Raw genomic sequence first — 24,744 nt, 5'->3', positions numbered from 1 at the left:
GCTGCTTAATGAGGCACCAACTCATAAAATTTCTGGCATCTTATCTGTTTCATGTGCATGTCCTTTCTCTTCAATGTGACTGTTTCTTATTTCACAGTTCTGTACCTTTCGGAGATCTTAGCACAGTATTGAAAATATTGTGTGTACTCTATAAACACTTGCTGAGTTATATTGAAATAAATAACATCCTTTGAAGACCCTATCTTTAGAGAGAAGAAACAATTTGGTCTTGCTGAAATGCTTTTTGAGAAACCGGATGGAAAATTTTGTTTAGATTTTATTCTACCTTTTCTAAGAACTTTGATAGGGGTTTCCTTGTCTCCCTCCTCCAAATTGACATTCAAAGGTATTTCTCTTTTTTTCTTACTAAAAAACCTATATTCTTAAATGTTTAATACTTTTTTACTGAACATTATGATTAAACAGTCTATTTATAATTTAAAAGGTAAATTCTCTTATGTATAGGTTGGTTTCATCTAAATCAAGACATACTAAAAATGCCCCAGTTATTGTATAATGTCAGAGAAGAAGAAAACAAAATAAAGATTAGTCCAAGTCTATTTTATTTTTATTATTTAGATATTCTTTCTTTAATATGACTTTAATTTATCTTGTTACAGTCTATGTCATTTATTCTCTTCTCAGAGAAAATGGAGCATTGTGGACTTATGTTTCTGAATAACATCTTATTTGCCCAACCAGTTATTGAGGCTTTATATATTTTTAAATTTTATATATTATCTTTAGCTCTTTCGTGACTATGTTTCTAAAAAAATCTAATAAAAAGGTACTAAATAAATCTGCCTCCACATATATATACTCCTAGTTTGAGCTTAGAGAGGTAGAGAGGTGGAAAGAGTGTCTCTCTCATCTTTTCAAGAAATAAAATCCTGGACAAACTATAAATTAATGACTTTTCTTGAGAACTGCGTTCTAGAATAAAAGATGAACACAAAATCTAGAGAAAGACAAGTTTCTGCAGGGAGAAAAAAGACCCAATATTTGCTTATTTGGGGCAGATGCCTACAGATTTCATGTAAGTCAGTAAAATAATTCACCTAGAAATTTTCAACAAATTGCTGAAGGCTAGGTGTGAACTATCATAAGAGTTTGTACCTTCCTACAGACTTTTCCTACAGAAACTCCACCAGCCGTTTATCAGGAAAGATTAGGGAGAACACTAAGGAAGATTCCTTCCTGGTGCTGGCTAGGAGGAGGAACAGCAGTCACTGAAAGTCTTCCCAGACCTATTTCTCGTATCACCCCTTCAGAACAGAAGATTTAATCTGAAGAGAGAAGAGCAATGAAAACAGTCACCTAGGGCACTGGGGGAAACCCACTGCAGCTGAAACATGAAGAAAACAAAACCTCTGACCCTGGGGGAGGGGAATAAATATGGGCTAGACTTACTCTATGTGGAGAGTGGCAGGAAGGTTTGTGAAGGTTCACAGCACCTGACCAAGACTGAGGCTTAATCAGACATCAGAGAACATGCCTCCCCTACCCTCTCATCACCACATTGACAAGCGTTTAGTAAAATAACTGCAGTACAGTTGCAAGAGCTACAACAGACAGAGCAGAAGGGCCAAATCCAAGTAGGGAGACTCAAGCCAATTGGGAAGTAAACATTGAGAAAAACTCTCTGGCAAATTAGGCTACCTCCTAAACACAAGGTATTATAAAAGGAATATAAAGACTATGATACACTGAGGATAACTATAGCAACAGCAGACTTTAATCTCCATCCAACTACTAATTACACCAGCACAAAGTCCTACACTAAATGCTCAGCAGAGGAAGGTGTGCTTATCTCCAAGCATAAACAATGCACCTCAGTATCCAACGTTCTATACAACACATCCAGCTTTCAACAAAAAATTACAAGGCATGGAAAAAGATGAGGAAACCACAATCCAAAGAGGCAAAGCTATTATTAAAATCAGACCTAGATATGACACAGATGTTGAAACTATCAGACAAGGAATTTAATATAATTATAATTAACATGCTTAAGTATCTAATGGAAGATGTGGACGACATACAAGATTAGATACAACAATTAGAAACTATAAAAAAGAACTAAAGAAAATTCTAGAAATCAAAAACACAGTAACAAGAGATGAAAAATTCCTTTGACAGGTTCATCAGCAGATTCAACATGGCCAAGGAAAAAAATCAATGAATTTTTAGGCAGGCCAATGAGACACAAAGAGAAAAAAAATGGAAAAAAGAAAAATAGAACAGAGCATCCAAGAGCTATAGGAAAATGTTCTTATATATGCACAATTGGAATCCCAGAAGGGGAACAGGGCCTGAGAAATATTTGAAAAAGATAATAGCTAAATTTTTAAAAAATTAGATGCAGAAATCAAGCCACAAACCCAAGAAATTCATTAAGCAGGATAAACACTAAAACACATACATACACCACGCCTAAGCACAAGGTGCTGTAATCCAAAAACAAAGAAAAAATCTTAAAGGCAACCAGAGAAAAAAGATACATTATGAACAGTGGAAAGGATAAGAATTATAGCAGACTTCTTGTCAGAATCTATGCAGGCAAGAAGACAGTGGAGTAGCATCTTCAAATACTGAAAGAAAATCCCCTGGTAATCAAGAATTCTTTACCCAGTGAAAATAAAACGAGAGAGTAAAAAATCCTTTCTCAGACAAACGAAAACTGAGAGAATTCCTTTCTAACAGACATACTCAACAAACAATATTGAAGGGAATTGTTCAGACAGAAGAATTATGGTATAGGTCATAAACTTTGATCTACACAGAGAAATGAAGAGTGTCAGAAAATGAATAAAAGTAAAATAAAATATTCTTTTTTCTCATTTTTAATTCTCTAAAAGATAACTTACTATTTATAGCAAAATGTGGAATTATATGTTGCATATTTCTACATAAGTAAAAGTGAAATGTATGATGATAATGATACAAGAGATGGGAAGTAAAATTAACACTGTTCTAAGATAATCACACTCCACGTGAAATAGTATAATATTTGAAATGAGACTCAGATTATTTCAAAGTGGATATTGTAAACCATGGGACAACTTCTAAAAAGTTAAAAAAAAAAAAGAAAGAAAAAGAAAAAATGTATGAATAATGTTGATAGAGGAGTTAAAATTGATTCATTTAAAAAGCTCAATTAAACCCAGAGAAAGCAGAAAAATAAAAAAAGGAAAGAAAGAACAAATGGAAGAAAAAGAAAACAAGTAGCAAGATGGCAGATTTTATTCCAATCATACAAATAATTACTTTAAATATGAATGGTCTAAACACAGTTAAATGACAGAGATTACCATGTAGAGCAGAAAAGCAAGACTCAACTATATGCTGTCTACAAGAAACCCACTTTAATTATAAATATATAAATATATTATAAATATATATAAACCTTAAAGAAAAATTTAAAATTTTTGGCATAGTGTCTGGCAAAGAACATCTCAATAAATGATTTTGAATGAATATTTTTGGGATAGTATGAGATTTATTTCTTTTTTAATTAAAATTAAAGATAATTACCAAATTTGTATAGCATTAAAATCTATGATTTCATTGCTATCGTATTACTTTTATATTACAGTAGCAAATAACATCACCAAGGTCTTCCTGGATTTAATCATTAAAAAAACTTTAATCAATTAATCTCAAAGAAATGTAGCATTTTACACCTCAAACATCTATGCAGCTGGTAGCTGTTTGAGGTGTGTGTGTGTGGTTTCTATAGTCCTATGTGACCAGGTTCAGCTGGGTGGAGTTTTATGCATTCACCAAATGCTTCCTGTGGGTGAAATGTGCATAATAAGCAAATGTGAAATTCCAGTTATGCTCAAATTGTCCCTGAATATATCATTGTGTTAGAACAAATTCACATTTTCAAAACAAGTGTTTTAGCCAAACTGATTATACTCTATTTCTATCTTAACTTCTGTTATTATATCTATTTCTTATCCTAATTTCTAGTCTCAAAGAGTATGAAGAGGTTCCCTCCTGCTTTATAAAAACTCTTCCTCTAATCGTACTCTTGGTAGTGGTTAAATCAGTGGATCTCTTTGTCTTTTAAGGGATCTGACTCTAACACTTATCTCTCTTCAACAATCTTATATACAAAAATGTCTCTCCACTGCCATCTTCTCCTCCCCACTAAAAAAATGGACAATTTTCTGTTCTTTGAGAGCCCTACTCTACCCTGTTGTGACCTCTTTCTAACCACCTGTTCCTCTCTTTAACTAATAAACTTAAGGGGAAAGTGCCTCCATATCTAGAGCCACCATTTCTCTTTACACCATGATAGACTCTTTAATTCCCTATCATCTCTCTCAGTAAGATTAGTAAAACAGCTCTCTTGAAAACCACTAACATCCTTCTCATTGGAAAATTCATCCATCTTCTTTTCACTTTCATTCTCCATTACTGTAAAGCATCTGATTGACTGTTAATCATTGTTTTATTTCCTTAGGGCTGCCAGAGCAAAGCACCACAACTGGATGGTTTAAAAGAACAGAAATGTACTCTCTCACCACTGTGGAGGTTATAATTCTGAAATCAAAGCATCAGTAAGACCATGCTCCCTCTGCTGCTGGATAGAATCCTTCCTCACCTCTTTCTAGCTTTGGTAGTGGCCATCGATCCTTGGCATCCCTTGGCTCACAGCTGCATCACTCCAATCTCTGCCTTTGTCATCAAATGATGTTCTCCTTATGTGTCTCTCTTCTCCCCTCTTATTAGGACACCAGTCATATGGGACCAAGGGCCTGCCATACTCCAGTATGACCTCATGCTAATTTACATATTAATTATATCTGCAAAGACTCTCTTTCCAAATAAGATCATATTCACAGGTACCAATGGTTAGGATTTCAACTTCCCTTGGGTGGGACACATCCATAACAGTCACCTATTCTTTCTTGAAACTCTTTGCTCATTTGATTTCCAAATACAATAAAAATATTTAAAATTTTCTGAGGTTTTACTATGTGCCCTCCTCTGTGCTGAATATCTTACATTGATTTTATGTATTCCATACAAGCCTCATAACTCTCTTAGATAGGTACAGTTATTTTTGCCCATTTTACAGAGCATAAAATTTTATTTTATTTTTTATTGAAATATAATTGTCATACAATATTATATTCATTTCAGGGTTACATCATAGTGATTTGCTATTTATATACGTTACAAAATGATCACCAAGATAAGTCTAGCTATCATCTGTCACCATACAAAGTTATTACAATGTTATTGACTATATTCCCTATGCTGTACATTATATCTCCACGACATTTATTTTACAACTAGAAGTTTATACCTCTAAATCCCCCTCAGCTATTTCACCCACCTCCCAACCCCCTCCCCCTCTGGCAATCACGAGTTTGTTTTCTGTATCTATGAGACTTTTTCTGTCTTGTTTTCTTTGTTCATTTGTTTCTAAGATTCCACGTATAAGGAAAGTCCCACAGTAATTGTATGTCTCTGTCTCACTTATTTTCACTTAGCATAATAGCATAATGGATCTTTAGGTCCACTCATGTTGTTGCAAATAATTCATTGGCAATAATTCATTCTTTTTATGGCTGAATAATATTCCATTGTATATATACATATACCACATCTTCTTTACCCATTCATCTGTCAATAAACACAGGTTGCTTCTATATCTTGGCTATTGTAAATATTGCTGCAATGAATATAGGAGTGCATATATCTTTTTAAATTAGTGTTTTCATTTCCTTCAGATAAATAGCCAGAAGTGGAATTGCTAGATCATATGGTCGTTCTATTTTTAATGTTTTGAGGAACCTCCATACTGTTTTCCATAGTGGCTGCACCAATTTACATTCCCACTAATAGTGCACAAAGGTTTCCTTTTCTACATATCCTTGCCAACACTGGTTATTTGTCTTTCTGATAATAGCCATTTTTAAATGGTCTGAGGTGATATCTCATTGTGGTTTAGATTTGCATTTCCCTGATGATTACTGATGTTGAGAATCTTTTCATGTGTCTGTTGGCTATTTACATGTCTTTTATGGAAAAATGCCTATTCAAGTCCTCTGCCCATTTATTAATTGGGTTGTTTGTGATTTTTTGATATTAAGTTGTATAAGTTCTTTATATATTTTAGATATTAACCTCTTATCAGTTACTTATTTGCAATTATCTTTTCCCATTCAGTAGGTTGCCTTTTTGTTTTTTTGTGATGCTTTGCTTCACTGTGCAAAAGCTTTTTAGTTTGACGTAGTCCATTTGTTTATTTTTGCTTTTGTTGTCATTGCCTGAGGAGACAGGTCCAAAGAAATATTGCTAAGACTGCTGTCAAAGAGCATACTGCCCATGTTTTATTCCAGGATTTTTATGGTTTCAGGTCTTAAATTCAAGTCTTTAACTCATTGTGAATTTATTTTTGTACATGGTGTAAGATATTGGTCCAGTTTCTTTTTTTTTTTTTTTTTTTTTTTGCCTGTAGCCATCCACTTTTCCCAACACCATTTATTGAAAAGACTGTCTTTCCTCCATTGTATATTCTTGCCTTTTTGTCATAATTTAAATGACTGTATAAATTTCAGTTTATTTCTGGGCTCTCTATTCTGTTCTATTGATCTATGTGTCTGTTTTCACGCCAGTACCAAACTGTTTTGTTTACTATAGCTTTGTAATATAGTATGAAATCAAGGAGCATGATACCTTCTTTGTTCTTTATCAAGGTTGCTTTGGTTATATGGGGACGTTTGTGGTTCCATACAAATTTTAGGATTCCTTGTTCTAGTTCTGTGAAAAATGGTATTGCACTGAATCTGTAGATTGCTTTGGGTAGCATGGACATTTTAACAATATTAATTCTCCCAAGCCATGAGCATGGTATGTCTTTCCAGTTATTTGTGTTGTCTTCAATTTCTTTCATCAATTTATTATAGTTTTCAGAGCACAAGTCTTTTACCTCCTTAGCTAAATCTATTCCTAGGTATTTTATTCTTTTTGATGGAGTCGTAAATGGGATTGCTTTCTTAATTTTTCTGTCTGATAATTCGTTATATAGAGATGCAACTGATTTCTATAAGTTAATTTTATACCTGCAAATTTACTGAGTTCATTTATAAGCTCTAATAGTTTTTTGTGGATTGTTTAGGGTTTTCTATATATAGTATCATGTCTTCTGCAAATAGTGACAGTTTTACTTTTACCTTTCCAGTTTGGATGCCTTTTATTTATTTTTCTTGCCTAATTACTGTAACTAGGACTTCTAATACTATGTTGAATAAAAGTGGGGCTAGTGGGCATCCTTATCTTGTTCCTCATCTCAGAGGAAAAGCTTTCAGCTTTTTACCATCAATTATGATGCTAGCTTTGGGTTTGTCATATATGGCCTTTATTATGTTGAGGAACATTCACTCTATACCCACTTTGTTGAGAGTTTTTATCATAAGTAGATATTGAATTTTGTCAAATGCTTTTTTGCATCTATTTAGATGGTCATATGATTTTTATCCTTCATTTTGTTAATGTAGTGTATCATGTTGATTGATTTGCAGATGTTGAACCATCCTTGCATCCCCAAGATAAATCCCACTTGATCACAGTGTATAATTCTTTTAATGTATTGTTGAATTCAGTATGCTAAGGTTTTGTTAAGAATTTTTGCATCTATGTTCATCAGGGATATTGCCCCTTAATTTTCTTTTTTGTGGTGTCTTTGTCCAATTTCAGTATCAGAGTAAGCTGGCCTTGTGCAATGAGTTCAGGAGCATTTCTTCCTCTTCAAGTTTTTGGAATAATTTGAGAAGAATAAGTATTACCTCTTCCTTAAATGTTTGGTAGAAGTCACCTGTGAAGCCATCTGGTCTGGGACTTTTTATTTATTGGAAGTTTTAAAATTACTGATTCAGTTTCATTACTACTAATCAGTCTGTTCATATTTTATATTCCTTTATGATTCAGGCTTGGAAGATTGTGTGTTTCTAGGAATTTATCCATTTCTTCTAGGTTGTGCAATTTGTTGACAAATAATTGTTCATAGTATTCTCTTACAAGTCTTCGTGTTTCTGTGATACCAGTTATACAATCTCCTCTTTCATTTCTGATTTTACTTATTTGGGTCCTCTCTCTGTTTTTCTTGATGAGTCTCGCTAAAGGTTGATTAATCTCATTTATCTTTTCAAGGAACTAGCTCTTAGTTTTATTGAATTTTTCTTTCTTTCTTTCTTTCTTTTTAGTCTCTGTTTCATTTATTTCTGCTCTGATCGCGATTATTTTCTTCCTTCTACTAACTTTAGGCTTTGTTCTTTTTCTCATTCCTCTACATGTAAAGTTAGATTGTTTACTTGAGATTTTTCTTGTTTCTTGAGGTAGACCTGTAGCACTATGAATTTCCTTCTTAGAACTGCTTTTGCTGTGTCTTATAGATTTTGGAAAGTTGTGTTTCCATTTTCATTTGTCTCAAGGTATTTTTTGATTTCTTCATTGACACATTGGTTTTTTTAATAGCATGTTGTTTTGTCTCCACATATTTGTGTTTTTTCCAGTCTCCTTCCTGTAATTGATTTCTAGTTCCATACTTTTGTGGTCACAAAAGATGCTTGATATATTTAAATCTTGTTGAATTTGTTGAAATTTGTTTTGTGACCTAACGTGATTAATCCTCAAGAATGTGCTACATGCACTTGAAAAGAGTGTGTACTCTGCAGTTTTCGGATGGAATGTTTCTTATATATGTATTAAGTCCATCTAGTCTAGTGTATTGTTTAAGGGCAATGTTTCCTTGTTGATTTTCTGTCTGGATGACCTATCCTTTAATGTAAATAAGGTATTAAAGTCCCTCACTATTATTGTATGACTATCAATATCTCCCTTTATGTCTGTAAATATTTACCTTATATTTGTAGGTGCTCCTATGTTGTGTACATAAATATTACAGATGTTATATTCTCCTGTTGGATTGATTCCTTTATCATTATGTAATGTCCTTCTTTGTCTTTTGTTAAAGTCTATTTTGTCCAATACTAGTATAGCTACCCCAGCTTACTTTTCATTTCCATTTGCATAGAATACGTTTTTCTATCACTTCATTTTCAGTCTGTGTGTGTCTTTAGATCTGAAGTGAGTCTCTAGTAGGCAGCATATAGATGGGTCTTATTTTTCTATTCAGCCACCCTATGTCCTTTGATTGGAGAATTGAGTCAATTTACATTTAAAGTAATTATTGATAGGTATGTACTTAGTGCCATTTTATTAATTGCTTTCTGGTTGTTTTTGTAGTTCTTCTTTGTTCCTTTCTTCCTCTCTTGCTCTCTTCCTTGTTGTTTCATGACTTTCTTTAGTGTTATCTTTGGGTTCCTTTCTGTTTACTTTTTGTGTATCTATTATAGTCATGCACCAAAAAATGACACTTTGGTCAACAACAGACTACACATACAACAGAGGTCCCATGAGATTAGTACCTAGGTGTGTAGTAGGCTATACCATCAAGGTTTATATAAATATACTCTTTGATGTTTGCACAATGACAAAATTGCCTAATGTTACATTTCTTAGGATGTATTCCTGTCATAAGCAATGCATGACTATATAGGTTTTTGATTTGTGGTTACCATGAGGTTCATATATCTAGCAGTCTATTTTAAGTTGAAAGTCACTTAAGTTTGAATGCATTCTAAAAGGTCTACATTTTTACTCCCCCTCACCCAAAATTTGTTTTTTGACATAATATTTTACATATTTTTATTCAATATATCCCTTAATTACTTATTGTAGTTACAGTGGATTTTACTACATTTATCTTTAAACCTTCACACTAGTTTTATATAGTTGCCCTTACCAGTGAGGATTTATCTTCCATATATTTTCTTATTTCTAGCTGTAGTCTTTTGTTTTCTCCTTTAAAAAATCCCTTTAACATTTCTTGTAATGCTGGATTAGTGGTGGTGAACTCCTTTAGTTTTTGCTTGTCTGGGAAACTCTTTATCTCTCTTTAAATTCCGAATGATAACCTTGCCAGGTAGAGTATTCTTGGTTATGAGTTTTTTTCCTTTCAGTACTTTGACTACATCATGCCACTCCCTTCTGGCCTGTAAAGTTTCTGCTGAAAAATCAGCTGATAGTCTTATGGCAGGGGGCCCCCTTATATGTGACTAGTTGTTTTTCTCTTGGTGCTTTTAAGATTATCTCTTTATTTTATTTTTTTTAAAGATTGGCATGTGAGCTAAAAACTGTTGCCAATCCTTTTTTTTAATTTCTTTTTTGCCCCAAATCCCCTCAGCACACAGTTGTATATTCTAGTTGTGGGTCCTTCTACTTGTGGCATGTGGGATGCCACCTCAACATGGCCTGATGAGTGGTGCCATGTCCACACCCAGGATCTGAACCAGCAAAACCCTGGGCCGCCGAAGCAGAATACACGAACTTAACCACTCGGCCATGGGGCTGGCCCCCTCTCTCTTTATCTTTAGCTGTTGACATTTTAGTTATAATGTGTCTTGGTGTGGATCTCCTCAGGTCCATCTTGTTTTGGACTCTCTGTGCCTCCTGGACGTACACGTCTGTGTGCTCTCCCAGGTTAAAGAAATTTTCAGTCATTATTTCTTAAGATAGGTTTTCTACCTCTTTATCTCTTTTTTCTTTTTTTTTTTTTAAGGTAGATTAGCCCTGAGCTAACATCTGCCACCAATCCTCCTCATTGTGCTGAGGAAGATTGGCTCTGAGCTAATATCGGTCCCCATATTCCTCTATTTTATACGTGGGATGCCTGCCACAGCATGGCTTGATACACGGTGCACAAGTCTATGCCCAGGATTTGAACTGGTGAACCCCAGGCCGCCAAAGTGGAGTACATGAACTTAACTTCTGTGCCACTGGGCTGGTCCCTGTCTCTTTTTTCTTCTTCTGGGACCCCTGTAATACAAATGTTAGTACACTTGATATTGTCCCAGAGGCCACTAAAACTATCCCATTTTTTAAAAATTCTTTTTTATTTTTGCTATTCTGATTGGGTGATTTCCACTACACTGTCTTCAAATTCACTGATCCATTCTTCTGTATCATCTAATCTGCTGTTGATTCCCTCTAGTGCATTTTTCATTTCAGTTATTATATTCTTAGCCCTGATTGGTTCTTTCTTATATTTTCCAACTCTTGTCGAAGTGCTCACTGTGTTTATCCATTCTTCTCCCAAGTATGTGAGCATCCTTATGAGTATTACTTTGAATTCTTTAACAAGTAGACTAATTATCTCCATATCACTAAGGTCTTTTTCTGAAGTCTTGTCCTCCAAATACATTTAGATCATATTTATTTGTTTTTTCATTTTGCTTGGCTCTCTGTGTTTGTTTCTATGTACAGCAATACCTTGTTTTATTGAACTTTGTAGATATTACATTTTTCAAAAATTGAAGTTTTGTGGCAACCCTGCGTTGAATCAGTCTATCAGTGCCATTTTTCCAAGAGCATTTTCTCATTTCATGTCTCTGTGTCACATTTTGGTAATTTTTGCAATATTTCAAACTTTCTCATTATTATTATATTTGTTATGGTGATCTGTGATCAGTGATATTTGATGTTACTATTGCAATTGTTTTGGGGTGCCACAAACCATGCTCATATAAGATGGCAAACTTGATTGATAAATGTTGTGTGTGTTCGGACAGCACCACTGTTTCCCCATCTCTCTCTCTCTCCTCTGGCCCCCATATTCACTAAGACATAACAATACTGAAATTAGGCCAATTAATTACCCTACAATGACCTCTAAGTGTTCAAGTGGAAGGAAGAGTCATACATTTATCACTTTAAAACAAAAACTAGAAATGATTAAGCTTAGTGAGGAAGACATGTCAAAAGCCAAAACAGGCTGAAAACTGGGCCTCTTGCACCAAACAGTTAGCCAAGTCAGGAAGGCAAAGTAAAAGTTCTTGAAGGTAATTAAAAGAGCTACTTAAGTGAAGACACAAATGATAAGAAAGTGAAACAGCCTTATAGGATAAAGTTTTAGCAGTCTGGACAGAAGAACCACCCACAACATTCCCGTAAGCTAAATCCTCATTGAGACAAAGGCCCTAACTCTCTTCAATTCCATAAGGCTCAGATAGGCGAAGACACTTCAGAAGAAAAGTTTGAAGCTAGCAGATGTTGGTTCATGAGATTTAAGGAAAGAAGCTGTCTCCATAACATAAAATTGCAAGGTGAAGCAGCAAGCGCTGATGTAGAAGCTTCAGCAAGTTATCCAGAAGATCTAGCTAAGATCATTAATGAAGGTGGCTTCACTGAACAACAGATTTTCAGTGTTGACAAAAGAGAATTATATTGGAAGAAGATGATATCTAGGACTTTCATAGCTAGAGAAGAGAAGTCAATGACTGGCTTTAAAGCTTCAAAGGACAGACTGACTCTCTTGCTAGGGGCTGATGCATCTGGTGACTTTCACTTGAAACCAATGCTCACTTACCATTCCAAAAATCCTAAGGCCCTTAAGAATTATACTAAATCTCCTCTGCCTGTGCTCTATAAATTGAACAACAAAGCCTGCATGTCAGCACGTCTGTTTACAATATGGATTGCTGACTATTTTAAACCCACTGTTGAGAGCTACTGCTCAGAAAAAAAGATTCGTTTCAAAATGTTACTGACAATGCGCCTGGTCACCCAAGAGCTCTGATGGAGAGGTACAATGAGATTCATGTTGTTTTCATGCCTGCTAACAAAACACTCATTCTGCAACCCATGGATGAAGGAGTAATTTCAACTTTCAAGTCTTATTATTTAAGAAATACCTTTTGTAAGGCTATAGCTGTCACAGATAGTGATGGATCTGGGCAAAGTAAATTGAAAACCTTCTGAAAAGGATTCACCATTCTAGATGCCATTAGGAACATTCATGATTCTTGGGAAGAGGTCAAAATATCAAGAGGTTAACAGGCGTTTGGAAGAAGTTAATTCCAACCTTCATGGATGACTTTGAGGGATTCAAAACCTCAGGGGAGGAAGTAACTGCAGGTGTGGTAGAAATAGCAAGACAACTAGAATAGAAGTGGAGTCTGAAGATATGACTGAATTGATGCAATCTCATGATAAAACTTTAATGAATGAGGAGTTGCTCCTTATGGATGAGCAAACTGGTTTCTTGTGATAGAACTCATTCCTGGTGAAGATGATGTGAATATTGTTGAAATGACAAACAAGATTTAGAATATTCATAAACTTTGTCAGTGATGATCCTTCCCATTCAACCTTGCCCTAGCTCTTCTTGGCTGTCTCTAGAACCTTTATGGTTGTCTATACCTCCTGATTTATTCCTGATATGTCCCTGTTGTTGAGGGTGTACAAACATCTGTCAGTGCTCCAAGAAGAGGAATTGCGTTTAGTACCTAGGCTAGTATTCAGACTGCCTGGAAGCCAGACTCTCAGGCAGCAGCTTTTAAAGGATGCAAATATATCCAGTCCTGTGGGGCCACAGTCATAATCCCTGCTGGCCTCTAGACAAGGAGATCTTGAGGTGTCTCCTGGGTAATAGTTTCAAATATCACTGCTCTTGAGGAGCTCTTTTCTCCCAGAGTCTCATTGAGCTATAGTGAGGTCAAGGGGGTATGCAAGGATGATGTCTCCCTGCTCAGAGCACGAAATTTTAAATAACTACCCACAAACACATAGCTGGTCAAGAAGCTAGAATTTGAACCTAGGAGATCTGACTTCAGCACCCACATCTATCATTGCACTAGCCACTTGCCCAAAAGTTACTTCACCAACAACCCTGGATAACAGCTGATGGGATAATGAGGATTTCACTGCTGATCCTAGGAAACATGGTTCAAATAGAGTAATGGGTGAAAATCCCAAACTGCAAGAAATTTAGGAGAGAATGAGAAGAGAAACAGGTGAAACAACAGGGTAAATTAGTATTTTAAAAGTTTTCAAAGAAGGGAAAGAGAATGGTCAGTAATTTAAGAGCAAATGAAGGTCATTTTTAGAATGGGGAAGACATAAACGTGTTGGTAGATTGAAGGCAAGGGTTAAAAAGAATCATCCTAAGGTTGTGAGAAAGAATAAGGGTGGCTAAGGGAACACAATCCTGAAAGATAAGAGAGGATGTGATCAAACTACAAATAAAGATGTTGGCCTTTGAAAAAAAAGAGACATCATTTCACCAGATCAAGAGAGAGAGGTTAGAGAAAGACATTTTTGCTTTCATGTTTCAGCTTTCCTAAGTATCTAACATCCAGCTTAGAGTAGATATCAGTAAACACTTTTTTTCTTTTCTCCCCACAAAGGTTTTGGCTTCTTAAGAAGTAGGCCATGCTATACTCCAATAAATTAGAAATGATTACTATCTGAGGTCAATAATCTTTTTGTTTTAATATCTGGCCTTTCTGAGAAAATTTAGTCCTTCTGAAAAGTGGTTATCTGCTTTCTGTAATTTATTCTGTATTAGGGTTCTGGTTTCTATAGCATAGTCTATATTTAAGCAGAGTAATTCTACTGGCTTTTCTTGAAAGAATTCATGTGTGAAAATTTGGTGATGCAAATGTAGATGTCATTGAAAAATACTTCAACTTTTGTGACTGAGGAAAAAGATCAAGTTAAAGTGTCCCTAGGATCTGACATCCACAGGCAAGTCAATTGTGTCAACATGGCATCACTTAGTGCTGCAATTCCTAAACTGCCAAATGGAGTCAGTGTGAAATATTACCAAACTCCAGGTTTCAAGTCAATCAATCAATCAATCAATGGAGAAGAAAAAGATAAAGAAGGAGGATAGAGAGAAAAGAAAGGAAATATATATTAAAAAAAGAAGTCATACAGAATTGCACCAAAATCAAAATGACAGGCTGGCATTCATTTAGCTAATGGTTAATAATTTGTAGACCCATATGGACATCTAACCTTTAAACATTGAAAAGGCCCTAGATAAATGTTCCTGATATTACTTATGCGCTCACTGCCTTTCTCTAACCCAGCCAGCCTAGTCTTGGCTTCCTCTGTTCCTTTCTCCTACTCCAGCCTCCAGACATGTTTTTACAAAGACCCTACATGCCAGCAATAGCTACCTATCAACCATCTGCCAAGCTGCCTTTCTGCCCTCATTCATCTAGAAAATGATATTAAATCCCACCCCATCAGGAAGGCTACTCCATTTTGTGGGCAGGATCGTAAAAGTCAGCCTCAGGAGTATGAAGACAAGAATGTTTTATACTTTATATAGTGTTTTAATTTTTAACTCTTTCAATCTGTACAATAACATTATAAGGTATTATTATACTCATATTACAAAGGAGGAAACTAAAGCTTAGCAATGTTAAGTGGTTTTTTCATATCTTCTTAGATAGTAAAGGTCAGAGATGGAACTCAACTATAGGTCTTCAAATTCTACTGATATACATTGTCTTTAAAAAGGCAAAAATGTGCCATGCATCCTATTCCAGGAACATAAAGGATATTCAAATGATTGTGCAAGTACCCTATGAGCTCACAATAAATATTAAACCTATTCATCTACAAAGTTAATTGACTTCATACAAGAGTAAACAAGAAGCAGGAAACTACTTTCTAGGAGTGAATGGCTTAGCCACTAACTTTTCCCAAGCAACAGAGAATAGTATTTAGTGTTTCAATTTGAGAAATACAATAAGAAGCTCAGCTAAACCTCCAGGAGGCTTTATAAGTAAATAATAAACACATAAGATACATGGAATGCCTTTATGATACCCTCAAGGTGAGAATGATCACAAGGGAAATTCAACGGTGAATGCCCCAAGAGAAAGCAGCAAATATTAAACAAATTTCAGCAAAGTCATTTTCGTTAAACTTTCATGCTTTCAACAGATATTCATGAGTGTCTAGTCTATGCCAGTCAATGGATAAGATTCAATAGTTAGCAACTGAATGAGATCCAGTCCCTGTGGTCTAGGAACTCCTCTCTGCCACTCTCTTCAAACTTTCTGCTACCACGGACTCTTGCTCTGATTTTTGTCTTGGTCATTTTTCCGAGGATATCTCATTTCCTTCAGCCTGGTTCTCAGTGACATTTTAGGTGCTCCGAGAGGTCTGACTCTATAGTCTATGGAGGGTAGCTACCAAAATTACTACAAAGCCTGACACCATTTTGCAGCCCTTTTTTGAAGCTAGAATCCTTCTCTATTCTCTACACCATTCTACAATCAAGTTCCCCTTCAAGACCTATGACTGGGTCAGGAGAACATTACAGTCAATTCACACTGCCAAATACAACAACCAGTTATATAAAAGGAAAATTTTTGCTGTTCTGACAGTAATGAGATTGTCAATGTTTCAATACCACTTGGCCAGTGACTCTTAAATTTCATGGATTTGGTCACCTGACACATTGTAGGTTCAAAGTCACATTTACATTAGGCCAGTTCTTACTTATCTTTAGCAGATTATAGAAATCATAGCCACAAATAGAAGATTTCAAAGAGGAATAGAAATTTCAATAAAACAGAACAAAATACAATATGAATAAAAAGGGGTAGAGAAAGACTTGGAACAGCATATTGAAGCACTCCACAAATCTACTCCTCCATAAAAGCAATGGCAAAAATTATTGAAATCAAATCTTCAAGAACTCTGGAAATTAATCAAAGGTAGAACAATCTGGGGAGCACTTATTCAGAGAAGAGTATAAATGCTGGTAAGAATAGGATGGTTCGTGCATTGTAACTTGATCTACTTCCATTTCTCTCTCTGCAATATCCTTAAAAACCAGCAACTTTGTAACTATGGTAGATGATAAAACCAACGGGAAGACAGTCTACATCCAGACACAACACAGTCAAATAACTTAAAGCCAAAAGCTAGGAGAGAATCTTGAAAGCAGCAAAAGAAAACAACTCATTACATACAAGGGATCCTCAATAAAATTAACAGCTGACTTTTCATCAGAAATCATGAAGGCCAAAAAGCAGTAGGTTGACATCTTCAAAGAGCTGAAAAAAATTGTCAACCAAGAATTATATATGCAAATTAAGACATTCCCAGATAAGGAAAAACTGAGAGAATTCATCATTAGCAGAACTGCCCTACAAGAAATACTAAAGGGAATCCTTCAGGCTGAATTGAAAGGATACCAGAAGTAATTCAAAGCCATAGCATCAAGAAAGTTAAAAGACAACCCACAAAAGAGGAGAAAACATTTATAAGTCATATATGTGATAAGACACTCACATTCAGAATATATAAAGAACTAAAACTCATTAGTAAAGAGATAAATAATCCAATTAAAAATGAGGAAAGAATTTGAATAGACATTTCCCCAGTGAAGATATACAAATGCCCAAGAAGCACTATGTATGGCAGAAATAGATACCATGATTTGGGGTGTGTAGTAATGATTTAATAACAATTAAAATTTACCAATTGCTTACTATGTCCTTCCAAGCACTGTGCTGTAAATTAGAAACTTTTACAAAGTACTTTCTCAGAATGAATCAAGAGTAATCCCATTTCTCAGAATTTTTCATAAGGAAATAAGATAGCTTTGGTTAGAAAAAAGAAGAAACTAAGGTCAAAAATATGTTCATTGCAGCATTATTTATAATAGCAAAAACCTAGAAGCCATTTAAATGTCCAACAGTAGCAAAGTGTTTCATTTTACCTATAGTATATGAAATGGTGAATTTCATATACTCAATATGTAATCAATAAAAATTATAATTGAGAAGACTATGTAGCTCCTTATATAAATGAGGCTATAAAATTGTTTATATAAAACAATATTAATAGCAAACATTTATTGAGCATTTCGGGCACTGCACTAAACACTTGACATGGGTTAATTCATTTAATCCTCATGATAACCTGTTAAGGTATGGGTTATTGAGCACAGAGAGGCTAAGTAACTTGTCCAGGGCACGATGCTGGTAAGTGGCAAAGTCAGCATTTGAATCCTGGCCATCTGACTCCTCAGACCACGTCGTAGCCAGTAGGCTGCACCACCTTTCCATCATAGCATCATACTCCATGGATATGGACAAGGATTAGAAAACACATTCAAATATGGAAATATTTGATTTGATGTCAGGATTAGAAGTAAATTTTTCCACTGTAATTTTAAACTGTCTTAAGTTCATATACTTTATTGCCTTTATACAAGTAAAAAGTGGGGAATAAACGAAATCTTACATTCCTGTTATTACTCCTGTTTCTCAACTCCCTTAGGATAGAAGATTTCACATTTATTAGGAAAATGTAATGCAAATGCAATACCAAAACAAACCAACCAACAAAAAACATTCTATTTCATATTATGGAATGTATATTTTAATTATCTTAGTAAGAAAGTTACAGCCTATCCATTTTACCTTGAATATATCTGCACTGTTGGAGTTAAACAGTTGGTGTTTCCCAGATCCCAAAATAATAGGACCTGAACATCTTGTTTCTCCATAGACAGAAAGGGATACTGTTGCCGTGGTGCCGGCATCTTCAAGATCCCCAGTGATAACAGTCACCTTCCAATCTCCTTCTGCAAAGGAAAAAGGAAATCAATATGAAATTGTGGAGCAAAACCATATTAATATTAGGAAGTGAGGAATTCTAGTTAATCTACTTAGTTATTAAATAAATAACTTATGAAATTAAGAAGTATTAAAATGATTGCTGATCATGGACTTTCTTTTTGGAAGCTACTGCGTGGAAAAGTTTGGGAAATATTATAGCATTTTCACCAGAAAGCAAGTAAATAGTAGGCTTTTCAGGACAGGAGATATTTTGGGCAAAAACACTCAGTTAGAGGCATTTAGTACTCGGTGTTCAACTGGAAGATTCAGAGTCTATTTAGGCATCACTGTCAAAACTTTGAGTGGAAATGGATTGACATACAAACTGATAACCTGATGTTTAGGCATTATCTTTATTAGGGAATGCCCTGTCAAGCTGGGGCTAGTAACACAGTTCACGAATTCCAGCAGAATCATGGTGAAGATACATAAGACCTAAAAACAAAACAAAAGGTGCTAAAATTTTTTTCAGGAAAAAGTTGCTAGAGTTTCCTAAGGGTTAGAATGAAATGAGAAGTAAGGTGCAAAATACTGTATGTAAGGCCTAGCAAAAGGAGTTGTGTTTGGGAGAGGGAAGATGAAGAAAAGATGCACTTGAAATAGAGAAGACAATGTGTCATTAAGCAGAATGGATCATCGAGCTTCCTGCCGTGGTGATGCTGGCAGCACAGGAAAATTTGGGACAAGCAGAGCATGACAGAAAACATCTTATAAAGATCTACAAGTTGCTCTATAATAGGTTGGTTGGAAAGACAAATTGAGACAGTATTTAACTACTTTGAGCACTTTGGAAAACTACACCATTAACCGTGGTGCGGTAAAACCCTCTTGCACTGAACTCACCCCACAAAGTCAAGCACAAAAAAGGATAAAGTCCTGTCTGCTAGAACTCTATGCAGGGCACGCATCTCCACTCATCACAGGCTGTCCTTGGGTTGCAGAGGCAATTAAAGATGTCTTTATTGTTATTTTCAAAGGTTACATAAACACATACTGCCTTGTGAGTATTTTCTACATTTTCAAATTGTGATTAAGATCTATCACCATTCTGGACACCTGAGTTCTCAGTAACTCCTCCACTAAGACATTATTTTTCTTTTTAGTACTTAATGCTGCTCTCCACTCTCTCTCCAATATATCCACAAAGATCATCTGACTATCTCTAGTTGGCTCAACAAAACTTGTATCAAGTAAATTTTACATAATGTTACATTTGATAATAAAGATGGAACTTAAGCCTTGGTACCAAAATGCCGAAGGAGGGGCAGAACGCAAAGGCATGTGGTCTACTTCTACCCCCCAGCAAGTTTGCTTCGAGGAATTGCAATTCATGTGGGAAAATAGGAAACATGCAAATTTCAAACAATAATCCCACTGAGAATCCTATCACGGTATTAATTCTTACAGAAAGCCTTCCATCTGTGCTTTGATGCACAATTCAAGAAGTTAAAGAATCTCTGTCTTTTTTTTTTAGATCTTCTTTCCTGTCTTGTCCTTATCTCCTTCCCTTGCATCTGGGCCTGCCCTGGGATTTTTGTATCATGCTTTCATGGGGAGAGGACAGGAGTGAGTTTGCACATTGGCTTGGATATCTTGTTTACTAAAATAGGGACAAATAGCAATGAGCCATTGATTTATAAAATATAATACTCCTGTGTTCTTCCCTTTGGGAATCAGCATGTCACCACAACATGAGTTTTAAAGGTGGAACAACTAATGAAATGTTTTCTGTGGTGATTTTTGTTGATTTTTGAGTTTTGCTGGGCATAATTCTCTTTTCTACCACTGGAAAAAAATATTTTCCAATATTTTCTGTTGTATACTTTTAAAATATGATCACAACTTTCTTTAAGAATGTCTCTATCTAAAATACAATATAGGAAGTTCTGTTGAAAATAACACAGAGGAACATTCTGAGTCCATATTTAAATTAAAATTTCACTATCTTGAGAAATGGTTTATTTATTTATTTATTTATTTATTTATTTATTTATTGGTGAGGAAGATTGGTTCTGAGCTAACATCTGTTGTCAATCTTCCTCATTTTGCTTGAGGAGGATTGTCCCTGAGCTAACAATCTCTGCCAGTCTTCCTCCACCCTGTATATGGGACACCGCCACAATGTGACTTGATGAGCAGTGTGTATGTCCTCATCTGGGATCTAAACCCGCGAACCCAAGCTGGCAAACAGAGCCTGAGAACCTAACCACTACGCCACTGGGCCAGCCCCAGAAACAGTTTATTTTTATCAGAGCTAAAAATATGTCTATAGTTTTTGTATTGCTTATTGTATCTGTCACAACTACAAGTTCTTCTCTGTAACTTTCTATTGTGAACCTTTCTTCACTCCCCAAAATCAAAAGACTATGAGTTCACATATTCTGTTTACACAAGTTTCTCCTTTTTTTCTTTCCTTACAGTTGCTGTCTTTTCGACCCCCAAGAGTCATACCAAAAAATACTGCCGTCTGTTAACCCCTTTAGAAAATCACTGCTATTAACTCAAAGCTCCCAAAGGAAGAAAGAGTCAAAATATTTATTTTATACACCAGTGTTTTGAAAGGTTTAAAACAAAAGTTTGTTGACTATGCAATAATCTGTTGTTGACGATCTACCTCATGTCCCAGTTTATCCTCTTTTTCTTGGCTCTCAAGCTTAAATTTGGGAAGATATTATAGCAGTGGCCTCCATTTGAAGAAATTCTGCTATAGAAAAAAGAAAACTTTTAATGGAGACTATTTCCTAGGAGGCTTATTTTTCTTTTATGTTAAAAATGTTTTAAAAGTAGTCTAGATATACTCTATGACCTCTAAATAGCCCATAATAAATTTGGATTTCTTGTCAATAACGAAGTAAGGTTTAAGACGAATTTCTGCTTTAACAATGAAAAATATGTGCTCTGTCATTTGCCATTCTCATGTAGCTAAGTGCAATTAGTATAGATACAATTGAATTAGGAAATCCTGAACCTCAGCATATAATGCTGTGCTAACAATTGGAATTCAATTAATATTTGTTTACTGGCTGATTTACAGATACTAAGTGTCCATATTATGTACAAACATTGTGATAGATATTAAAGAGGCTCTCTAATGGACCATGTGAGTCAAATTATTAAATCGGACTTGACAGAGTTTATAGATATTACCTACTATCACATTTACTAATGATTCACCAGCAAGCCACAGGCTAAGCGTTCTTTCTTTGGAGAGATCAGGGATCAGGGGTTGGCAAATTACAGCCCACTGTCCAAATCCAGCCTGCACCCATTTTTGTAATGAGAGTTTCACGGGGACACAGCCACACCAATTTGTTTATGTATGGTCCATGGGTGCTCTTGTGCTACAACGACAGAGTTAAGTAGCTATGACAGAGACCATATGTCCTGCAAAGCCTAAGATGCATATTATCTGGCCTTTTATCAAGATATTTGCTGACTCCTGCCCTACATGACCAATATAACTAAGAAATGTCCTCTCCAGCCTGCATTAGAACATGTGCTGCTTCAGATTTAACATGAGAGATTTAAACAACGCATGCAGAACTATTAAACCCCACTGATTTCCTAGGTTATGTAACAATCTCATCATGCCCCCACCGATCCATAAATACCAGGTTTATTTACAGGAGGCAACTAGACAAACTAGGCATATCTTGCTGTGTCAGATTGCGTTATTTAAAGAAGCCCTCACTGACATCTCCCAACCTACCTGCTCTTTTGCAATGTGACTATTTTACTGCTCTGTTAAGAGGTGGAGTCTATTTCCTCTCCCTTTGAGTCTGCATTGCCCTTGGGCAATACAATGGAACCAAAGAGACATTCTGGGACTTCAGAGTCTAAGTCCACCTGGGTTTGTTAGAACATTCTCTCAGGACTTTCCCTCTCGGACCCCAGGAGTCAAGCTGTGATAACCAAAGTCATATGAAGAGGCCCCAAATAGGTAGGTAGCCCAAGCTGAGCTCCCAGTCTCATCAACTGGCAGCATGGTGAGCCACCTTGAAGTCCAGCTAGCCTTGTCTGCAACCGCAGTACTATCTGATTAAAATCACAGGAGAAGTTCCAAGCAAAAGTCACCCAGCTGCGCCATGGCAACCCACTGAAAGGTGAAAGATAATAATATTGTTTTGAGGCATTAAGTTTTGGGGTGATATCTTGTGTAGCAACAGAAAACTGGAACAGTTGCTGAAAGCATTTCACAGATAAGAGCTCTCTATTATCTTTTTACTTATAAATACCATGAGCGTTTTTACCAGGAGGTCTGATTATTAGCATAAAAGCAAGGGGATTTGACTGAGGCAACTCTTTCATTTCCCAGGTAAAGGAAAAAAATAAATTGCTGGCCTGCTGTTAACATTTTCCTTTGCAAAGTTTTCTTATTAATTGGAGGTTTATTTTGAGGAAGGCACGAGTGAGTTATTTTGGTGAACAAAGTCCCTATAGATAGCAAAGTGCAATAGCCCTTTCTTAGATCTGAACATTTTATCTTGTCTTTATTCTATGCGTTCTGTTGCAGGGGTTACATGCACTTCACTTCGTAGCTCAGAAAATTGACCTTGTGGTTGAATATAGAAACGTCTGTGTCTAGACACATTCTCAGTTACTTGGCAACTACCCACTGAACACTCAGAGAAATGTAGGGAGGATGCATGTAAATTAAGCTCTTATCATGTAATTGTTAGTTCAGCATACTGAGGAAAAAACTCCTCAAAGCTGCATGCCTTAAGTCATGACAATGCACAGTAAAGACTATGGGACAGGGCTTCTTTGCCTGATGACCCACGAGACAGCAAGCACATTCCCAAGGTACTTCCCTTAATGGAGCAAGGCACAGTAAGATACACTGACAGTCACAGAACCCAATGTACCTCTGCAGATTGCAACCCTCCCCTGCCCTGATTACAATCAGGGGTAGACTAGGACAGCCTAAGACCAATATCACTATGCATGAAATGCTTGTTTGACTCTTACTTGGTGCAAAGGTTGAGCATCGTGGCAGGGGAAGACGGAGGAAAACTACAGGTGACTCAGGGGAACCAAAACCCTAAAGTTAACCAGATCCACCTCCTCTCCCAAAGCTCCGTGAAGGTCCCCCACACTCTAGGTGATGAATCCAAGAATTCCTTTCACCCATATTCCCTTTGCTTCTTGAGAGAGATCAGAATAAATAAAACTTTCTCCATCTTGACATCCATAATTATATCTTAACATTACTATAGATTGATGTGCCTGTCAAATGCCTAATTCAACCCTTTTTTTTTTTTTTGAGGAAGATTAGCCCTGAGATAACTGCTGCCAATTTCCCTCTTTTTGCTGAGGAAGACCTACCCTGAGCTAACATCTGTGCCCATCTTCCTCTACTTTATATGTGGGATGCCTACCACAGCATGGCTTGCCAAGCAGTGCCATGTCCGCAGCCAGGATCGAACCGGCAAACCCTGGGGTGCCGAAGCGGAACGTGCGCACTTAACCGCTGCGTCACCGGACTGGCCCCCTCACCTCTCTTCATAATAGTGATACCCACAGCTTCCCCACCAAGTAGCCTCTTGCCCCTCTGAAACTTCCTCTTACACAGCCACTTTCCCTTGCACCTTTCAGATACCCTACAGGGCTCCTTCCCACCTTCAGGACTTTTCCTGAAATCCCTCTGCCAGAATGTTTCTCCTCTACCTCTCTTTTCCTCCTCCCATCCGGTAAACACCTGTGTCTCTAGGCCCAACTCGAAGGTTGCCTCCTCTAAGAAGCATTTCCAGACGCCCCTCCCAGTAACTAGAAAGAACCTTTCTCTCTATACTTCAACCATTAAATATGTAAATAAGAGCTGTCTGTCTGTGTCCTCCCACCCCTATCCACTCAGCCAGACTTCAAGCCCCTTGAAGGGCAAGTTGTGGTCTTCAATGATTCTCTTTCCCCAGTGCCTAGTACAATACTTGGGGCATAGTAGCCTCTCAAAAAAGAATGAGTGAATGTTTCATAAAACATTTTGGGATGTATTAAGAAGTATTTTGAAAAGTAAAGACTATATGTGTGACGAAGGATATTCAAGGTATTATTAAGAATGTTTTAGTAGAATATATAACTATTTCTCAATCAATAAAGAACCAGTCCTGATGATGATGTGTCATTAGTGTCATTTTTCTACAGAGGACAAGGACATTGTTATTTGCCTCATAATTGGTCTTATTATTAGCACAAAGATAATAGAAACAATGTTGACCTTGTATCATTCAAAATTGGA

The 24,744-nt window shown here is 36.2% G+C and overlaps 1 protein-coding gene across 14 annotated transcripts in view; it reads right to left on the bottom strand.

Moving 5' to 3' along the window:
• The window catches only part of RP1 (RP1 axonemal microtubule associated), a 335,045-nt gene that overhangs the window by 68,474 nt on the left and 241,827 nt on the right, over window positions 1-24,744 (bottom strand). For 13 of the 14 annotated variants that reach the window (XM_046641544.1, XM_046641545.1, XM_046641549.1 and 10 more), the window contains one exon: window positions 18,312-18,475. In XM_046641544.1, the coding sequence (XP_046497500.1) occupies window positions 18,312-18,475 (164 nt within the window). Of the gene's footprint in view, window positions 1-3,711; window positions 3,794-18,311; window positions 18,476-24,744 lie in introns of those variants that run through there. The other variant, XM_046641557.1, reaches the window with a different exon arrangement.

The sequence above is a fragment of the Equus quagga genome, chromosome 16 (genome assembly GCF_021613505.1).
Source record: "Equus quagga isolate Etosha38 chromosome 16, UCLA_HA_Equagga_1.0, whole genome shotgun sequence".
Lineage (NCBI taxonomy): Eukaryota > Metazoa > Chordata > Mammalia > Perissodactyla > Equidae > Equus > Equus quagga.
Note: the sequence above shows the minus strand (reverse complement) of the source record. Positions and strands in the feature narration are given on the sequence as shown.